We start from the raw sequence: 15,917 nt of genomic DNA on the forward strand, positions 1-15,917 counted from the left end.
CTGCTCTTGTCTGCCCAATTAGGTTCCAGTGGGGCCTCCTTCCATTTTTTTCCAAGTGCATTTCCACAAAGGGAGAGCTGTAGTGGAGGCCGAGATTTCTATGAAAACCTTCCATTTTTCAGGCAGACATACCAGGCAGCTCTCATGGCGATACTATGGTGAAGGAGAATAATGTTATTTGGCATTTCGCCCTTTGAAGAAAGTGTATGTGTGTGTCGGGGGTGGTGATGCGGGTGGGACAGGCGGGAGAGGATAGGCAGAGAGAACAGTACGGGCTTTGTAATTTACTGCAATAGAGAGGTCAGGTGGGCAGGGTCATGAGGAGAGGAGGGTTGCAGGGAAGGTCTCAAAGCCCCCTCCTTGGGCTTCAACACCTTCTACTCCCCCTTTTCCTGATTCATTCACTTTGAGAGGTTGCAAAGGGGATGTTGAGGAGTTTTTATGTTTCTATTTGGAAGAAGGGCTCTAGACGTTCTGTCCTTCTGAGAGAAGCTGGCTCCTTGCTGCTTTGCAAGGATTAAGGGCCTGGCTTCCAGAACCGTGGAAGAAACATCCCAGGAACTACCCTTTTCTCTCCACAGCTGAAAAATGCATCATGGAGCAGTGGCTTCCTGGAGAGTTCTGGCGAAAGAGCTTCCCTCTGGAACGATAGGGTTACTATGGCAAGCCACCTAGGAGTTCTTGCCTGCACCCCGCTCTCCCACGTGCATCTGGATGACCACATTTTGTTTCCCTGATCCTGGTGAGGGAGGGGCGGGGCTCTCTGCCAGAGCCACCAAGGGCGGCCCCAGAGCACAAGGGTTTCTACCTCGGGAGGGCTGACCCATTTACGAGAAGTACCCCTTCTGAGGTCCAGTCAAAGGCACCTAAATCCTTGAACCCTGGAAGGCTTTGCTTGGCCAGGCTACCTTCACAAACTTAAAGTAGCCTGCTCCCCAGTTACCCCAGCCGGGATAGTGGGCAGGAGGTGATGCCCATCTGCTCTGTAAAGATGCCGTGGAAAGAAAGCCTTCAGTTTGTTCAGACGATGCCCTGCACTCCTTGGAGAAAGGTGAAAACTTTGGAAGGTCCCTAAGACACCTGGTAAGACCACCTCTTTCATTTTGCACATGAAGAAATAGAGCCCAAGAGAGCAGAAGTGCAATGATATAGATAGTTAGCAGCAGAGTTAATACTGATGAATACAAGTTTTTATTATCAGTTACCATTGGTTAGTATTTGTTTTTAAGGTGGCCTTGGCTAGAGAAACTTTGACTAAATGCCCCAAACTCACTTGTGCTATCTTATTGCTACCAGGCATTACTTCACTGAATCAAAAACTAGTGTGGAGATCATTTTCCTTCCAGAATATTGGCTGAGCTGACCCAGCTCAGACTACTTGAGACTCTTTCTTGCTCAGTAGGTGAAAGGTTGGCTAATTTACTAGAACAAAGTAGAATGACCCCAATGTATCTATCTGCCTTCAACTTACTATAATTTATAGCGATCCTAGTGATGATTAAGTTAGAAATCTTTTTCCTCCAAGGAAGAAATTTCTTCTGGATTGAATAACATTTCTAACTCTCAGTTTTTCCTGTTTAGCATCTTTTCAGCATCTATGTGTTAGGAATTAGATAGGCTTCCTCAAACTACTTTTCTCATTTTGCCTCAAGAGTAAGAGGTGGGTAGGGGATGAGGGTGAAACTCTGAAGCAGTTTTTTGGGGGTGGGGGAGACTTTCCAGTTCTGGATTTTTCTTTCTGTTTTTTTTTTGTATTGCTTTAAGTACATCATTAGCATTCAAATAACAGCAAGGAATCTTTGAAATGCATTTATTGAGCTAGTCTATAACCTGGTATTGCATACCTATTGGCTGCTGAGTCATGTGCTAAAGGGCATCTTCCGTGCTCCCTGAATATTTTAGAAATGCCTCCGTGGAAGTTCCTGTCATGTGGCATCATGGGCAGTTGTCCCCAGGGTATGCTTTCTTAGAGGGCAGGGACCACTTCTTATTCATTTTTGTAGCTCATAATTCTCTCAGTGAGGAGTTTCCTCCTTCAAAACAGGCTTTTTCTCCTTCACTTTCTTGCCACCCATTGCAATTTGGAGGACTCAGTGGGGCATGCACCAAGCCTCAGATGTCTGGGAGAGAAGTTTGACTTGTACTTTAATCAGATGTTCTGTAATGCCATTCACTCCCGGGATATGTCTAAAATGAAAATATAGCCTAGAAGGACAGCACAGAGAGAGGAAATAAACTACAAATTAAAAAGTGATTAGTGAGTGTTTAGGCAGAAGGTCAAAGGGATTATTTTGGACTTCAAACTTTTCAGCTTTCAGGGCTTGTATTCAGTTACAAAATTACATCCCTGAATTATTTGTGCAGGTGGCAGCTGTCAGATTTGAAGAAGGTTTCTGTGTTTTACAAAAGGAACATTGACAGGGCTGGGAGTGGGGAATATGCTCCTGGGGTGAGGGCTGTCTTCTCCACCGCGCACTGGAATTGCTCCAGTCTTGCGCAGCTCGAGTGACAGTCCTTGTCTGAGCGGACACAGCGGTGTCCAGGTTGGTCAGGCGACCTTCTTGAGGAAACCAGTCAAGCCGGTTGATTGGCATGGAAACAGCCTGAGAGTCGATTTTCAGACTGGGAGTGCAGGGAACGAACCTTTGTTAAATACCTACCGTAAGGTATTTCATCCTCACAGCTCTTCAGAGTGGCTCTTGGCGTCCTCTTTTTACAGTTGGGGCCCAGAGAAGTTAAGCAATTTGCTGAAGATTGCCTACATGATAAGTGGCAAACCTGGTTTTCAAATCCGGGTCTGTTGCTTTCTTGAAATCTGTGCCCTTCCTCTTACTGGGAACTTTCTTCGTGGCAGAGATTCCCAAGAGGATCACAGCAAATGGGTTAGGTCGGGGTGTGCTGAAAATCATTAATCATTAGAGAAATGCAAATCAAAACTACAATGAGGTACCACCTCACACCGGTCGGAATGGCCATCATCAAAAAATTTAGAAACAATAAATGCTGGAGAGGGTGTGGAGAAAAGGGAACCCTCTTGCACTGGTGGTGGGAATGTAAATTGATACAGCCACTATGGAGAACAGTATGGAGGTTCCTTAAAAAACTAAAACTAGAACTACCATACGACCCAGCAATCCCACTACTGGGCATATACCCTGAGAAAACCATAATTCAAAAAGAGTCATGTACCAAAATGTTCATTGCAGCTCTATTTACAATAGCCAGGACATGGAAGCAACCTAAGTGTCCATCATCGGATGAATGGATAAAGAAGATGTGGCACATATATACAATGGAATATTACTCAGCCATAAAAAGAAACGAAATGGAGTTATTTGTAGTGAGGTGGATGGAGTTAGAGTCTGTCATACAGAGTGAAGTAAGTCAGAAAGAGAAAAACAAATACCGTATGCTAACACATATATATGGAATCTAAGGAAAAAAAATAAAAAGGTCATGAAGAACCTAGTGGCAAGATGGGAATAAAGACACAGACCTACTAGAGAATGGACTTGAGGACACGGGGAGGAGGAAGGGTAAGCTGTGACAAAGTGAGAGAGTGGCATGGACATATATACACTACCAAATGTAAAATAGATAGCTAGTGGGAAGCAGCCGCATAGCACAGGGAGATCAGCTGGGTGCTTTTTGGCCACCTGGTGGGGTGGGATAGGGAGAGTGGGAGGGAGGGAGACGCAAGAGGGAGGAGATATGGGAACATATGTATATGTATAACTGATTCACTTTGTTATACAGCAGAAACTAACACACCATGGTAAAGCAATTATACTCCAATAAAGATGTTAAAAAAAAAAAAAAAGATCCTTTAGCCCCTGGCCTGCAAGGTAGGGTGGGTGTGGCACTGAATCACTGAGCAGCAGCCTCTCTTCAGTTTACCCCTTGCAAGTATCTTCTGATAGTGTCACTACCTAAATGTCTGGGGAACTCTGAAGATTAAGTGTCTTAAAGATCATCCAGTTCAACCACTCATCTGAGACTTGAAGCTGGTTGGGTTCTCCATAATTTACTCCTGGTGCAATTGTCTGCTCTTTGTGAGGGTATGTGGTACTGTGTTGCTTTGGGAGATTGTGTTAAAAAAACAGGATTTGGGGATATGAGAGAGATTAGATTAAATTCAGAAACAGGGGGAGGTGTCGGGGAGAATCTAAGTGGGGGGTCATAGAGTGTATTGGGGGCGGAGCCATATCCTCGGAATTTTAGTCTGTTTCCTATACAATTATTCAGTAGCCATGCGTTGAACACCCACTAAGTGCCAGGAATTATTCTTTGCGCTGGGGATACAGAGATGAATAAAATATGGACCCTTTTCTGAAGAGACTCTCAGCTAGTGAGGAGACTTACCAGAAAAGAGTCATTACAGTGCTAGGGGGTGGTGGGTCTCAGCCTTCCCATCTAGTAAATGGAATAAATGACACCTCAGATCTCTTGTAGTTCCAAAATTTTACCAGTGTATTACTGAAATGTTCCTGACTCCACTAGAGTAAAGTTTGTTATACCAACAATTATCTGGTGGATTTTAATTTGTAAATTCCTTCTCACTTGGCTTTGACTTTTTAGAATGAATGAGCTTCTATCAGGAAGAGGCTTTGTTTTCATTTTAATACTATTGCCTTGAAAAATAGAACACTCGGATACCTTTACTTAGTATCACATAGACGTGTGTAAGTTGGGTCCACTTCTTTCTTCTGAAGCATAACCATGTAATTTATTAACACGTCCACATTGTTTAACTGGCCAGTAAGGCAGATTCATTCTGGCCCTACCACCAGCCTCATGGAATAAACTTGCTAAGGCCTTTGTAGTTCAACAAGCCTTGGCTTCCAACCCTCATTCATTTTTTTTTCTTTTTAAACATCTTTATTGGAATATAATTGCTGTACAATGGTGTGTTAGTTTCTGCTTTATAGCAAAGTGAATCAGCTATACATATACATATATCCCCGTATCCCCTCCCTCTTGGGTCTCCCTCCCACCCTCCCTATCCCACCCCTCTAGGTGGTCACAAAGCACCGAGCTGATCTCCCTGTGCTATGCGGCTGCTTCCCACTAGCTATCTATTTTACATTTGGTAGTGTATATATGTCCATGCCACTCTCTCACTTCGTCCCAGCTTACCCTTCCCCCTCCCCGTGTCCTCAAGTCCATTCTCTACGTCTGCGTCATTATTCCTGTCCTGCACCTAGGTTCTTCATAACCTTTTTTTTTTTTTTAGATTCCATATATATGTGTTAGCATACGGTATTTGTTTTTCTCTTTCTGACTTACTTCACTCTGTATGACAGACTCTAACTCCATCCACCTCACTACAAATAACTCAGTTTCATTTCTTCTCATGGCTGAGTAATATTCCATTGTATATATGTGCCACATCTTCTTTATCCATTCATCTGTCGATGGACACTTAGGTTGCTTCTGTGTCCTGGCTACTGTAAATAGAGCTGCAGTGAACATTGTGGTACATGACTCTTTTTGAATTATGATTTTCTCAGGGTATATGCCCAATAGTGGGATTGCTGGGTCATATGGTAGTTCTATTTTTAGTTTTTTAAGGAACCTCCATACTGTTCTCCATAGTGGCTGTATCAATCTACATTCCCACCAACAGTGCAAGAGCAACCCTCATTCATGTTACTAACTATGAGAACTTTGGCAAGTCACGTAGCTTCTGAGCCTCAGTTTCCTCATGTCTGAAATGCAAATGTTATTAGCTGCCTTGCAGTGATGACTTGACACAATTTTTGGATTTGAAAACGTTGATAGGAGGCACAGTCTTTGGTTAAGTTTAAGACATATGCACATGCACGTACTCATCCATATATGTCTAATGTAGCCATTACTTATCATGGAGGACATTGTTGAATCAAGAGTTCATTATTTCTATTCTTATGGCTTCAGCCAAGGACTTTATGTTCTCTAGAGTAGGGATGGAAAAGCCAAACGTCTCCAGGGGCCAGGTAGTTAACACAGATGACGGAAGTAGACCAGGTATAGGAAGATTGACAGTACAAGCTCAATGGGAATGGAACTGAGGCACAGCCTTGGTGTCAGGGAGACACTAGGGCATGATGGTGCCCTGGAGAATCTGTGCAGCCAGTTACGACTGCCTGCACTGATTGCCACAGGGCGGTAGAGCTGGCTTAAGAAGCTGAAATCTGAATGTTATGTGAGACCTCTTGTTATTAAATGTTGACAACGAATTTTAAAAATCTTAAACACTGGGTTGGCCAAGCAGAACATCTCTGCAGGCCAGGTTCGGCCATGCACTGCCAATGTGTCACCTTCAACCTAGAACTTGGTAGGACCGTGTAGCCTGATGGGTTAACTTGGAATACCCTGACGGCCTTGGATATCCTACCCGCGTGACTTTGTTCTCGTAAGGCCTCCAGTAATGCTTCAGCTCTTCATTTTTGGCACTGCATCTGGCTCCGGTCTTGCCTTTTGACTATCTCGATCTTTGGCCCTCCCAGGTGTCTGATGTCCTGCCAGTCTCCATATTGTTTATTTTACCGCCACGTGAACCTGGTGTTTTGTGTACACCTGGATAGCATGGCTTGGATGGGAGCACACTGCTGACGAATGTATGTTTAACTGTTGGAAAAATAAGGAGAAATGTTTTTTCACCCTTATTATAGACTTACCTCCCATTCAGCCTCCTGTGATCTTTGAGAATATGGGGCAGGGTTCCTGCTGTGATATTTCTTCTCTGTGTCAGGGTGCCAGGTCCTGCTAACCACTATCAAAGCCCCTTCTGTTTACACAATCCCAAGAAGTCCCTGGAATTAAAGGATTTTATGAGCATGCTTTTCCCGTGGGATCAGATTGCACTGGGGAAGAGGCTGGTGGGCCCGTGGCTTTTGACAGAACTCTGATCACATCTTATCCCTGCTTAAAAGCTTTCCATGGCTTCTTGTCACATACAGAAGAATTAACATTTATGGAGCCCAGCGATTACTGGTTGTTTTATAAATTGTCCCAGTTAGTCCTCAGTCCACTCTTTATGTTGGGAACTATTACACAAAGGCCAATTGCACAATGATGCAGGTGGAGTTCAGAGAGGTAAACTGACATGCCCAAGGTCACGCAGTAAGCATGACAGGTGATAGAAGTGGAATCCTGTCTGCCTGACTCCGAAGCTCCTGGTTAAATTGGAAAAAAGTAACTCTGCCAGAGTGGGTTACGTAGCTGAGTGACTCCTTTGTAGAAAAGATATTTATATTTAGGTCCTGAATCAGAGTCTGCCAGTGGTACTTTAATCCAGATGTTAAAAACATTACTTCTCAGAGTTGTCAGGAAGATCAGAGGTGATCATTTATGTAAGAGCTGTAAAACCCTCTGCACGCATGTGATTCTTGCTCTGTACTAGTTCTGGGCAGTGTATTGCAAATGAACACATCTGGGTCATAAGGGAGACTGAGGCAGGAGAGTGGCCGGATCTGTACAAATCCATCTCAGCATCTAAGGAGGAGCCTTGCTTTTTTATCCTTGTTCAAGGTCAACCTACACTTTCTGGAGCTTTGTAGCTTTGTGAATAATCTGCATAGATAGAGTTCATGTATACTTAAGGATAAAGGCTAACTGGCCCTGTCTCTGAATGAACTTTAGAGTCAGAGTATTCTATTACATACTCTGGTTACACCTCTTATCAGCATAGTGGGCACTGAGGCAAATTATAATCTCTGACCCTCAGTGCTTTGGCTATAGACTGATAATTAATTTAGAGGATTGTTTGGAGAGTTAAATCAATTGATATATCCAAACCTCCTGGCACATAATAGGTGCCCAATGAATGTAAATTTACTCTCACCCTTTTAAAAGAGGGATCAAAAGAGAGGAAGGAGGTCTTGGGAAGTGACCCAGTTTTACCTGGGGCAGAGGAATTGTTAGTTCTTCAGGCTCTAGTAGTCGTGTAGTACTAGAAATAAATCTCTCGTTTGTGAAATACATAATGGCAACAAAAGAGGTCTGGAATTCTCTCAGTGAAAGGTATGAGTCATGGGCTGTTGGTTGATTTTTTAGTTCTTGGTGGATATGGCAGCCCTTTAGAAATCCAACTGCAAAAGCCAAAACAGCCAGAGCTGGGGGTTTTAAGGTGGCTGATGTTATTTATTTTAAAGGATAAAATGTTTTTATTTTAAGCCCTTTCAAATAAGAAAGATCATTCAAAGTCCTTTTTCATGCCCACGATTAGACTAAAGACAGGTGTCTCTTTGTCATGGAACCTGAGATTTTTCCAAAGTTGAGGAACTCAAAAACAGTGCTCAAGGTTGTGTCCTGAGCCCCTCACACAGTGCCCAGAAACTATACTCAGGAATTGTCTATACATGCTTGTGGAATCCAGCTGAGACCAAGGACTTGGGCTCAGGAAACCCAGGGAGCAGGATTGGATCTGCCATTCCTTTCTTCATTTCTGCCATGTGGTTGCTTTGAGTTCTGACAGTCTTCTTTTTGTAAAGAAAGGGCCTGAACTTTCCAGTACCGAAGAACTGAGCATTTGTCAAAGAGAACCTCTAGACCCAGAATACTGCATGTTCACACCAGCCAACAGCAAGTGTTTTTCATGGCAGCCTCTTTCAAAGGTGGGAAATGCATTCATAGTAAACTTAGTTTGTCTCATTTGGATTGTGTCCAGTCTAGAAATCTGGACAAATATCGTAAACTAAAGAAAGTTTGCACACTTCTAAGACAAGTAGCAATTAATTACTTTAAATAGAAACCTTGTCACTTACAAGCAACATAAATATTTGTATTTTGAACCTCTAAGTAGTAGTTGGGCTGACCATTCTGGCCTTAAGTGATTAAAAAAAAAATCAGGTGGTCATATTTTAACAGGGAAGACATTTATAAAGAAAGGGAGGGTCAGGTCATGGAGTAAGAAAACATGAGCCAAAAGAAAGACAGATCTGGGTTCAAATCCCAGCAACCAATAGACTCACTTGGGAACCCTGGCCACGTTACAAAACTACTGGTTTCAGTTTTCTGTTGGGTGCAAATGAAAATAATGGCCTGTAACTTTTCAGAGCTGTTGTGGTGATGAAAATACATTAATTCCTAATTAGATTCTAAACTCCTTGAAAGCAGAAGCCCGGCGTCGTCCATCTGTGCTTCTAACATCTGGGCCAAATTGGTGCCATTTACTTGCTTTGATTTCAGATGAGCTGCTTAAACTTTCTGAGCCTTAATTTTTCACTTGTAAAGTGAGTAAAACAGTAAAGTTGGTAGAACTCTATACCGTAGGTAAGATGCATAAATTCCTGTCACAGAATCATTTGAGCAACTAGACTGTGCTTGATACCTACACACAGATTCTATATCCAGTATTATTTTGTGAGCAGATATGTAGGCTTTCTGCAGATATTAGTTTAATTATCACTCACACAGATGCTCGACTTGTCTTATTTTAAGGTAACTACAGCTCTGGTGAAGTAGAAAGTTGGACAACTCTGGAAAAGGAACTTGAAGGACATGGTCCATAGGAGCAATGGGAAAATCTCTCCCCGATGCTCTGATTTCGGTCATGCAAAAGTGCAAAAATTTCTCATTCACTCTCCCACCCCCACTCTTTTCCTACTCTCACAAGAGCTTTCTAAAAAGCACTTTGAGAGCAGGAGGCTGTGTTTAATTTTGCACCAACTTGAAGCTGTGGCTGGAGGGAGCAGGGCTCTGGGGCTGGGTCACTTTGGTAACACTTCCCACATGACTTTATCAATGGGTGGGCCACGGAAACTTATCCCATGTTTTCTTACACCCCACCCCCAAACTGCCCAACCTGCCCGAGTGTTCGTTTTTCAAAGCCCAAGAACTTTCAAAGGCCTGAACCCAACACAGGGGCTTTTCTTCATGCTTTGATTTTCTGCCCATTATGTGTTTGTCAGTGAGTTCGTATTTCGCCTCCTCTGCAGCCTACACATCCCAAGAGGTCCCTGGAGGTTTAGGAAGTTAATTGATCCTTGATTAAAAGAAGGAGAAATGCTTGAGTTGAGGTCTAGAATCACCAGATAGCGTGTGTGTGTGTGTGTGTGTGTGTGTGTGTGTGTGTGTGTGTGTGTGTGTATTTACATACATTTTGGTTCTGCTTTGCAGAAAGCTTGTAATGTACCTTTCATTATAGATAAATCTAAATTCCAGGATATTGGCTTCGGAGTTTTCATCATATTCAGTACTGTCGTGTGTGGAGCACAGTGAATGTTCAGGGAGCAGGAGCCAGTGCTGTTGCCTTGACTGTTCCAAACAAAGCATTTTCTTCTTCAAAGCCCATGAGATTTGCTGGGCTTCAATTAATGTATTAAACTCATAGGTGCCTCCTTCCCTCTATTTTAAGTGACTCATTTACTTTAGAAAGCACCCAGGAGTCAGAGCATTTGAGTCCTGTCCACCACTACCGCTGACAGAGGGACTCTGGTAAGTCACTTGAATCCCTTTGAACCTTAGGGTGACTTAACGTGTTAGCTTTTATGACTGCTCCTCCTGTTGGCCTTTGGGCCACTGGAAGGTTGGGACTCCAACTCAGTAGCCCCATCAGTGCTGAGAACAGAACAGGCAGCAGGTTTGTCAGATTTGCCACAGTTTATGTGGGGATCCTTGGTACCTTGTGTCTCTCTCCCAGCTCTGTAGCCAAACTTAAAATTGTATTCTCGTGATGACAATGGCCATCAGTTTTGTTGATGGCCTATTGCAGTCCCTAAACTACACTGTTTTTATGAGTGTATTTAGCCCCTGGACCCCAGAAACCTACGACTCACATAAGGGTCAAATTAAGCCTCCCATCCGGGCCATCTTTAGTGTCTCTAGTAGAGTGTTCTTTTGTGCCCTCGCTGTACTCTCTACATCCATCAGTCCTCACACTAAAAATGTTTTAGTGCACTTGTTTTCATGACTTTCTTACAACACCATGCACCTCTTGAGGGCAGGTACTGTACTTTGATGTACTTACCCCTTGATTCCCAGTGGCTAGCACTGGGAATTTTCTTAAAATGAAATGATCAGGGACTGTAGTGATTGGTAATAAAGATGGTGCCAACGTTGGAAATGGAGATCCTGTTTTGGAAAAGAATGCCTCTTCTCTGTCGTGGAGAGGCAAGGCATGGTGTTATGTCTCTTGAGGGCTGGCTGCCCCATTGGGGGGACATGTTCATGCTTTTCCCATCAACTGAAGGGGATCTGAGGTTATTCTTTTCCCGGAGCCAAGTCAAGATTTGACTGGCATCACCCCCAATCATACCACAAGTTTGTAGGGGAGACAAAAAAGGCCACTGGGTTTTCTAAATGCTGTCTCCACGCCTTTCAAGAAAATAAAATGGACCATATTCCGATCCAACTTCTTGTCTGTTTGTGGTCATCATTCACATAATTGGAACCGGAAACCCTCCCCAAGCCTTGGACAAGGAAGGAAGGAAAAGGATTTGGATTGTTCCCAGGTTAAGAGTACAGAGGAACTGACCAGACAGATTTTCTTTCCTAACCTTCTCTGTGGGACTTTCCCCTCCTTCTTCCTTTTAGCGTTTTTGAGTGTCCACAGTGTGTGCCAGACTCGGTGCTGACACTACCCCGTGCTGTTGCCTGGTTTCTTCCAACTAAAACAACTTCCTGTACTGATTTTATTCCATGATATGTGTCTTCCCCTGCTAGATTGTAAACTTCCTGAGGGCAGGGCTTGTGTCATCTTTGTAGTCCTTGTACTTAGTAGGCATATTTAAGACTCAATAAATATTTGTTGAACGAATACATTATTATATCCTCCCAGCAATCCCAAAGCAAGATTTTGTTTTTCCCATTGAGCAGATGAGAGGGGGGGTTTGGAGGTGGAAAGTAACTTGCTCAAGTAGTAGGGAGCAGGGTTGAGATCATTAACTGAGTTCAGTCTGACTCCACAGCTCTTTTATATGTGTTTTATTGTCCTTAGGAACATATGTTTTACAGGCCTATCATGTGAACACTAGTAAAAATAGAAGCTGGGGGCCTTAAAAGCGGAACACAAATGTAAGGAACTTGGGGTCTGTTCCCTTCCTTTTATTAGCAACGCTTTGGCTCCTCGGCACCACAGAGACTGTGACCGGGCTCAGATGTGAAGCTAACGGTGTTTGTCACGATGCATGGAACTTTAAAAGTGGACTATTAATATCATGCTGCTGGCTTCACAGCTCCTTTTCGTAGCCAACTTGGCCACATTTCAAAATGTGTAGGCAGTGGAATGAAGACGGCTCAGGCCCACGTGATATCTTTTCTCTCCCAGCCCCAAACCCAAGAAGATCAGCTAACTGCACTTGCCATCTCTAAGCCGGGACATGGATTCCCTGTTTCCCTTTCTTCCTCTTCTCCATCGCAGAGACCGAGTTTCAAGAGCTAATAGTTGTTGCCTTCCAGGGCCCCTCTGTGTTTACTCTCCAAAGGTCAGGCACAACGCTGTGGTGTGCGGCTGGGCTTTCTTTTCAAAGCACCAGTATGAATTTGATAAAGTAAATTGTTGTTCTAGCAGGAAGCAGTTGTGTGTGGGGGGGTGGGGTCACAAAATAAATAGCCGTAGAATTCAAATAAATCCAAAGAATAAAAGCAAATAAATCCATGTGTGTATGCACAGTGATACATAAATACACTTTTTAGAAAGTGAGCATTTTTATCGCTGCCAGTCTGGACCAAAGTCATTGAAACACTGTGGAGTTCATGGTACATTTTTTTTTTTCTTTAAGGGGCCGTCCGGGCCTTCCAGCCACATGACATGAGCTTAATTCTTTTTGAAAAACATGAAAATGGAATCTTATCTTTTAAACGGCTGCTTATCGTGGTTTTTTTTTTTTTCCACTAATGAAATTCATATATGGATGAAACCAATTTGCAAAGTTAAATTAGGGATTTAGGCCCTTTGGGGTGGACTAAGAGACTCTGAGTGATCTAAGCATTCTTTCTGAGCCTCTATTCTCTCCACTGGCAGATGAGTGATAGTAGTGCTTAAATGATTTTAAAATGACCACTCGGGGTTGTTGGAAGATTCAGTGCAAAAATGGATGCAAAATACCTCACACGTTGTTGGTGCACAGCAGTGGTGGGCTGTTACCTTCGACAAGATGGTTTTCATGGTCTTCCTTAGTCCTGACATTCAGTGGCTCACCTTGCACTTTTACTTTACCTTTTACTCACCATTGTGAGGTGGCCTTGGGGCTAGGTATTGAACTTGGATATAGGGGAGGAAGTGTCTTTCCAGCCTAAAGAAGAGCATGAACCAAGACAGAGGCTCTGTGTCCTGTTTTGTTGGAGGGTGTATCAAGGAGGTTCAGGTCATGGGGAACTCTGGAGGTCATACTTAGGGATGTCATCTTGTCCTGTGCAATGGGGAAACATTGAAGAAGCTTGAGCATGGCCATGACATACTTACGGTCAGGAAGCAAGCTGGTGGATGTGGGTAAGAGGCACGGAAGGCCAGGAGACCAATTTGGAAGCTGCCGCCGTGTCCAAGAAAGAGGTATTGTGGGCCTTCACTTTTTGCTTCAGGCTTATGAGGGCATTTCCTGGCAGGTGATGGAATCCATTTTCCATGACCTTCAAGAGAATGGCATCTGAGCTGGATGTTGATAAACTAGCAGCAGCTGCAAGAGTGCCTCAGTGCCCCTGATTCCCTTGGGCTCTGCTCCAGGTCTGTAAGCAGGAAGGCCCAGCTCAGCTCTGCTCAGTCTTGTCAAAGACTCTTTGAACAGTGAAAGAAAAACACTGGCAATGGCATTCACTAAGCAGCTACTATGTGCGAACACTGTGCTAGGAGTTTTATGTGCTTTGTTTCCTATTCCCCTTTAGTCATCACCACAATTCATTTGTGGGGAAACTGAGGCTCAGGAAGATGGAGAGAGAACCAGAAGTCACATTGCTAGGAAGTGGTGGATCTGGGGTTCAAATTCAGGTTGTCTGATTCCAGAGTCTTCAGAATTCCAAGCCACAAAGTCTTGGGATGAGCTTCTCAAAGGGGGAAATGTTTGACTTAAGAGAGGAAGGCACTTGGAGGCATCATGAGACATCATTAGATTTGGGGCTTTGTTAGTAATAATTACAAATCGGGCTTTGATTTTTAGCAGGATGTTGTAGAGCAGTGGAAAAGCTCCTGCCCTGCCACTTCCACCGCCTCCCTCTGTGCTCTTGGACAAGACAAGAGGATCACACTGTACCCTTCTTAGTGGCAGCTAAAGTAGGGAAGGGGGTGCATGTAGAGAAGGCTCTCTGTAGGCTGTAGATCAAATGCAAGGAATTAACATTGCCGTCGATGTTGTTATCTGGGGTGGTCTTTGCTGTAGGTCATTCTTTGGCCTCCTCGCACTGATGTTTTTCCCTCTCTCTTGTTTTTTTCTGGTATATGCGATGATGGTTCCATCTGGACCAGCGGGCCTGCCCTTCCTCATCATCGAAACAAGCACCATCAAGCCTTACCACCGGGGGTTTTACTGCAATGACGAGAGCATCAAGTACCCGCTGAAAACCGGTGAGACAATCAATGATGCTGTGCTCTGCGCCGTGGGGATTGTCATCGCCATCCTCGCGGTAAGCGCCCAGACCGCCGTGTGCAAAGCACGTCGTGGACTATCCAAGCTAGTAGAGGTTTGGAAGATCGAGTAGAATTTCATTTGATTAACACTGTTTCATGCAGTTAATACTATTACTAAAAGTATTTTAAAATACTAAATATATATATATATATATATATACTATAAGTATTATAAAAGTATGCTAAGCAACCTTCTACAATGCTTTGCATACCTTATCCTTACAACAATCTAACAAAGTCTAGATATCGTTCTTATCTTTCTTCTACAAATTAAGAAGCTGAGGTCCGCAGAGTAAAAATAATTTGCCCAAGGTCACATAGTTAATGAGTGGTTGAGTTGGGATTTGAACCTCATTGTCCCTTACCCCAGAGTCTGAGCTCTTAGCCATTGTGCTATAAATCTGAGCCCCAGAGGATGGGAGTAATACCTTACCAAATATCTCAGGCCTTTTCTGTGTTCTTTCCACACTCTCGTGGTGCTGCTCTGACAGTGGTAATGCCCCTGACATTCTCTAGCATATTGTTTAATTCTCTCATCCAGTGGCTGTAGTGTCAAAGTGAAAATAGAATGAGACTTGCAATCCAGGGACCTAGGTTCCAGACCTGGCCCTCCACTGCCAAGCTGTATGTCTTTAAAATCAGGGGTGACCATCTTGCTTCAAAACTTTGCAGTCAGAAGTAAAAGAGATGATGAATATTGAAGTAATTGGCAAACTCTTAATTGCTGACCAGGTTGCTCATACTCCGGTGTAAAATCTAGACTTACATCCAGATCTTCCCTTAGAGGATGAAGCCCTCATCGAAGATGCCAAAATGTGCCACCGACTTGACAAGGTCCAGAATTACTTTGAGCAGTGGTAGCCTCATGGGAATCAGGGTACGGTCTATCTGGGCTTTACTTAGAAGGTCACTGCCCTGTTTTAGACGTGTCCATTTAGGGCAGGGGAGGGGGAGAGTAACTGAGGGTAATCCAGTCCTATAATTTGTAGTTCATACGTTTTCACAGCCATCCATTCCACACCTCCAGTATTTTCTAAATTTTTTCTTTGTCCTTGAACCTCAGCCATATGGGCAAAGGGTATGGGATCACATCCACCAAGATCGAAAATCTTTGTTTCAAATCCTTGAGTCATCTTTGTATTCATCCTAGCCTGGAAGCTTATCTTTGGCCTGTAATAGCAAGCCAAGAAGGAAGGAGTTGATATTCAGAACACTGCATGTGAAATAAGGGCTTAGTATCCCCCTCATTCAAATGGAAGATCAGAAGCTTGGAGGGGTTCAGTGACATGCTCAAAGTCTAAAGCAAGTAAAAATTCGAGCCTAAACCTGGCTTATTCCCAAACCCTCTGTCCATCTTGCAGGCTTGATTTAGGCT

At 43.6% G+C, this 15,917-nt stretch overlaps 1 protein-coding gene across 1 annotated transcript in view; it reads left to right on the forward strand.

The window, feature by feature from the left end:
* Positions 1-15,917, forward strand: part of PLPP3 (phospholipid phosphatase 3) — an 85,141-nt gene that overhangs the window by 29,779 nt on the left and 39,445 nt on the right. The window contains exon 2 of the mRNA XM_082358953.1: positions 14,381-14,538. Coding sequence (XP_082215079.1) covers positions 14,381-14,538 — 158 coding nt within the window. The remainder of the gene's footprint in view (positions 1-14,380; positions 14,539-15,917) is intronic.

The sequence above is a fragment of the Balaenoptera borealis genome (genome assembly GCF_965194805.1).
Source record: "Balaenoptera borealis genome assembly, chromosome: 1".
In the NCBI taxonomy this organism is placed as follows: domain Eukaryota; kingdom Metazoa; phylum Chordata; class Mammalia; order Artiodactyla; family Balaenopteridae; genus Balaenoptera; species Balaenoptera borealis.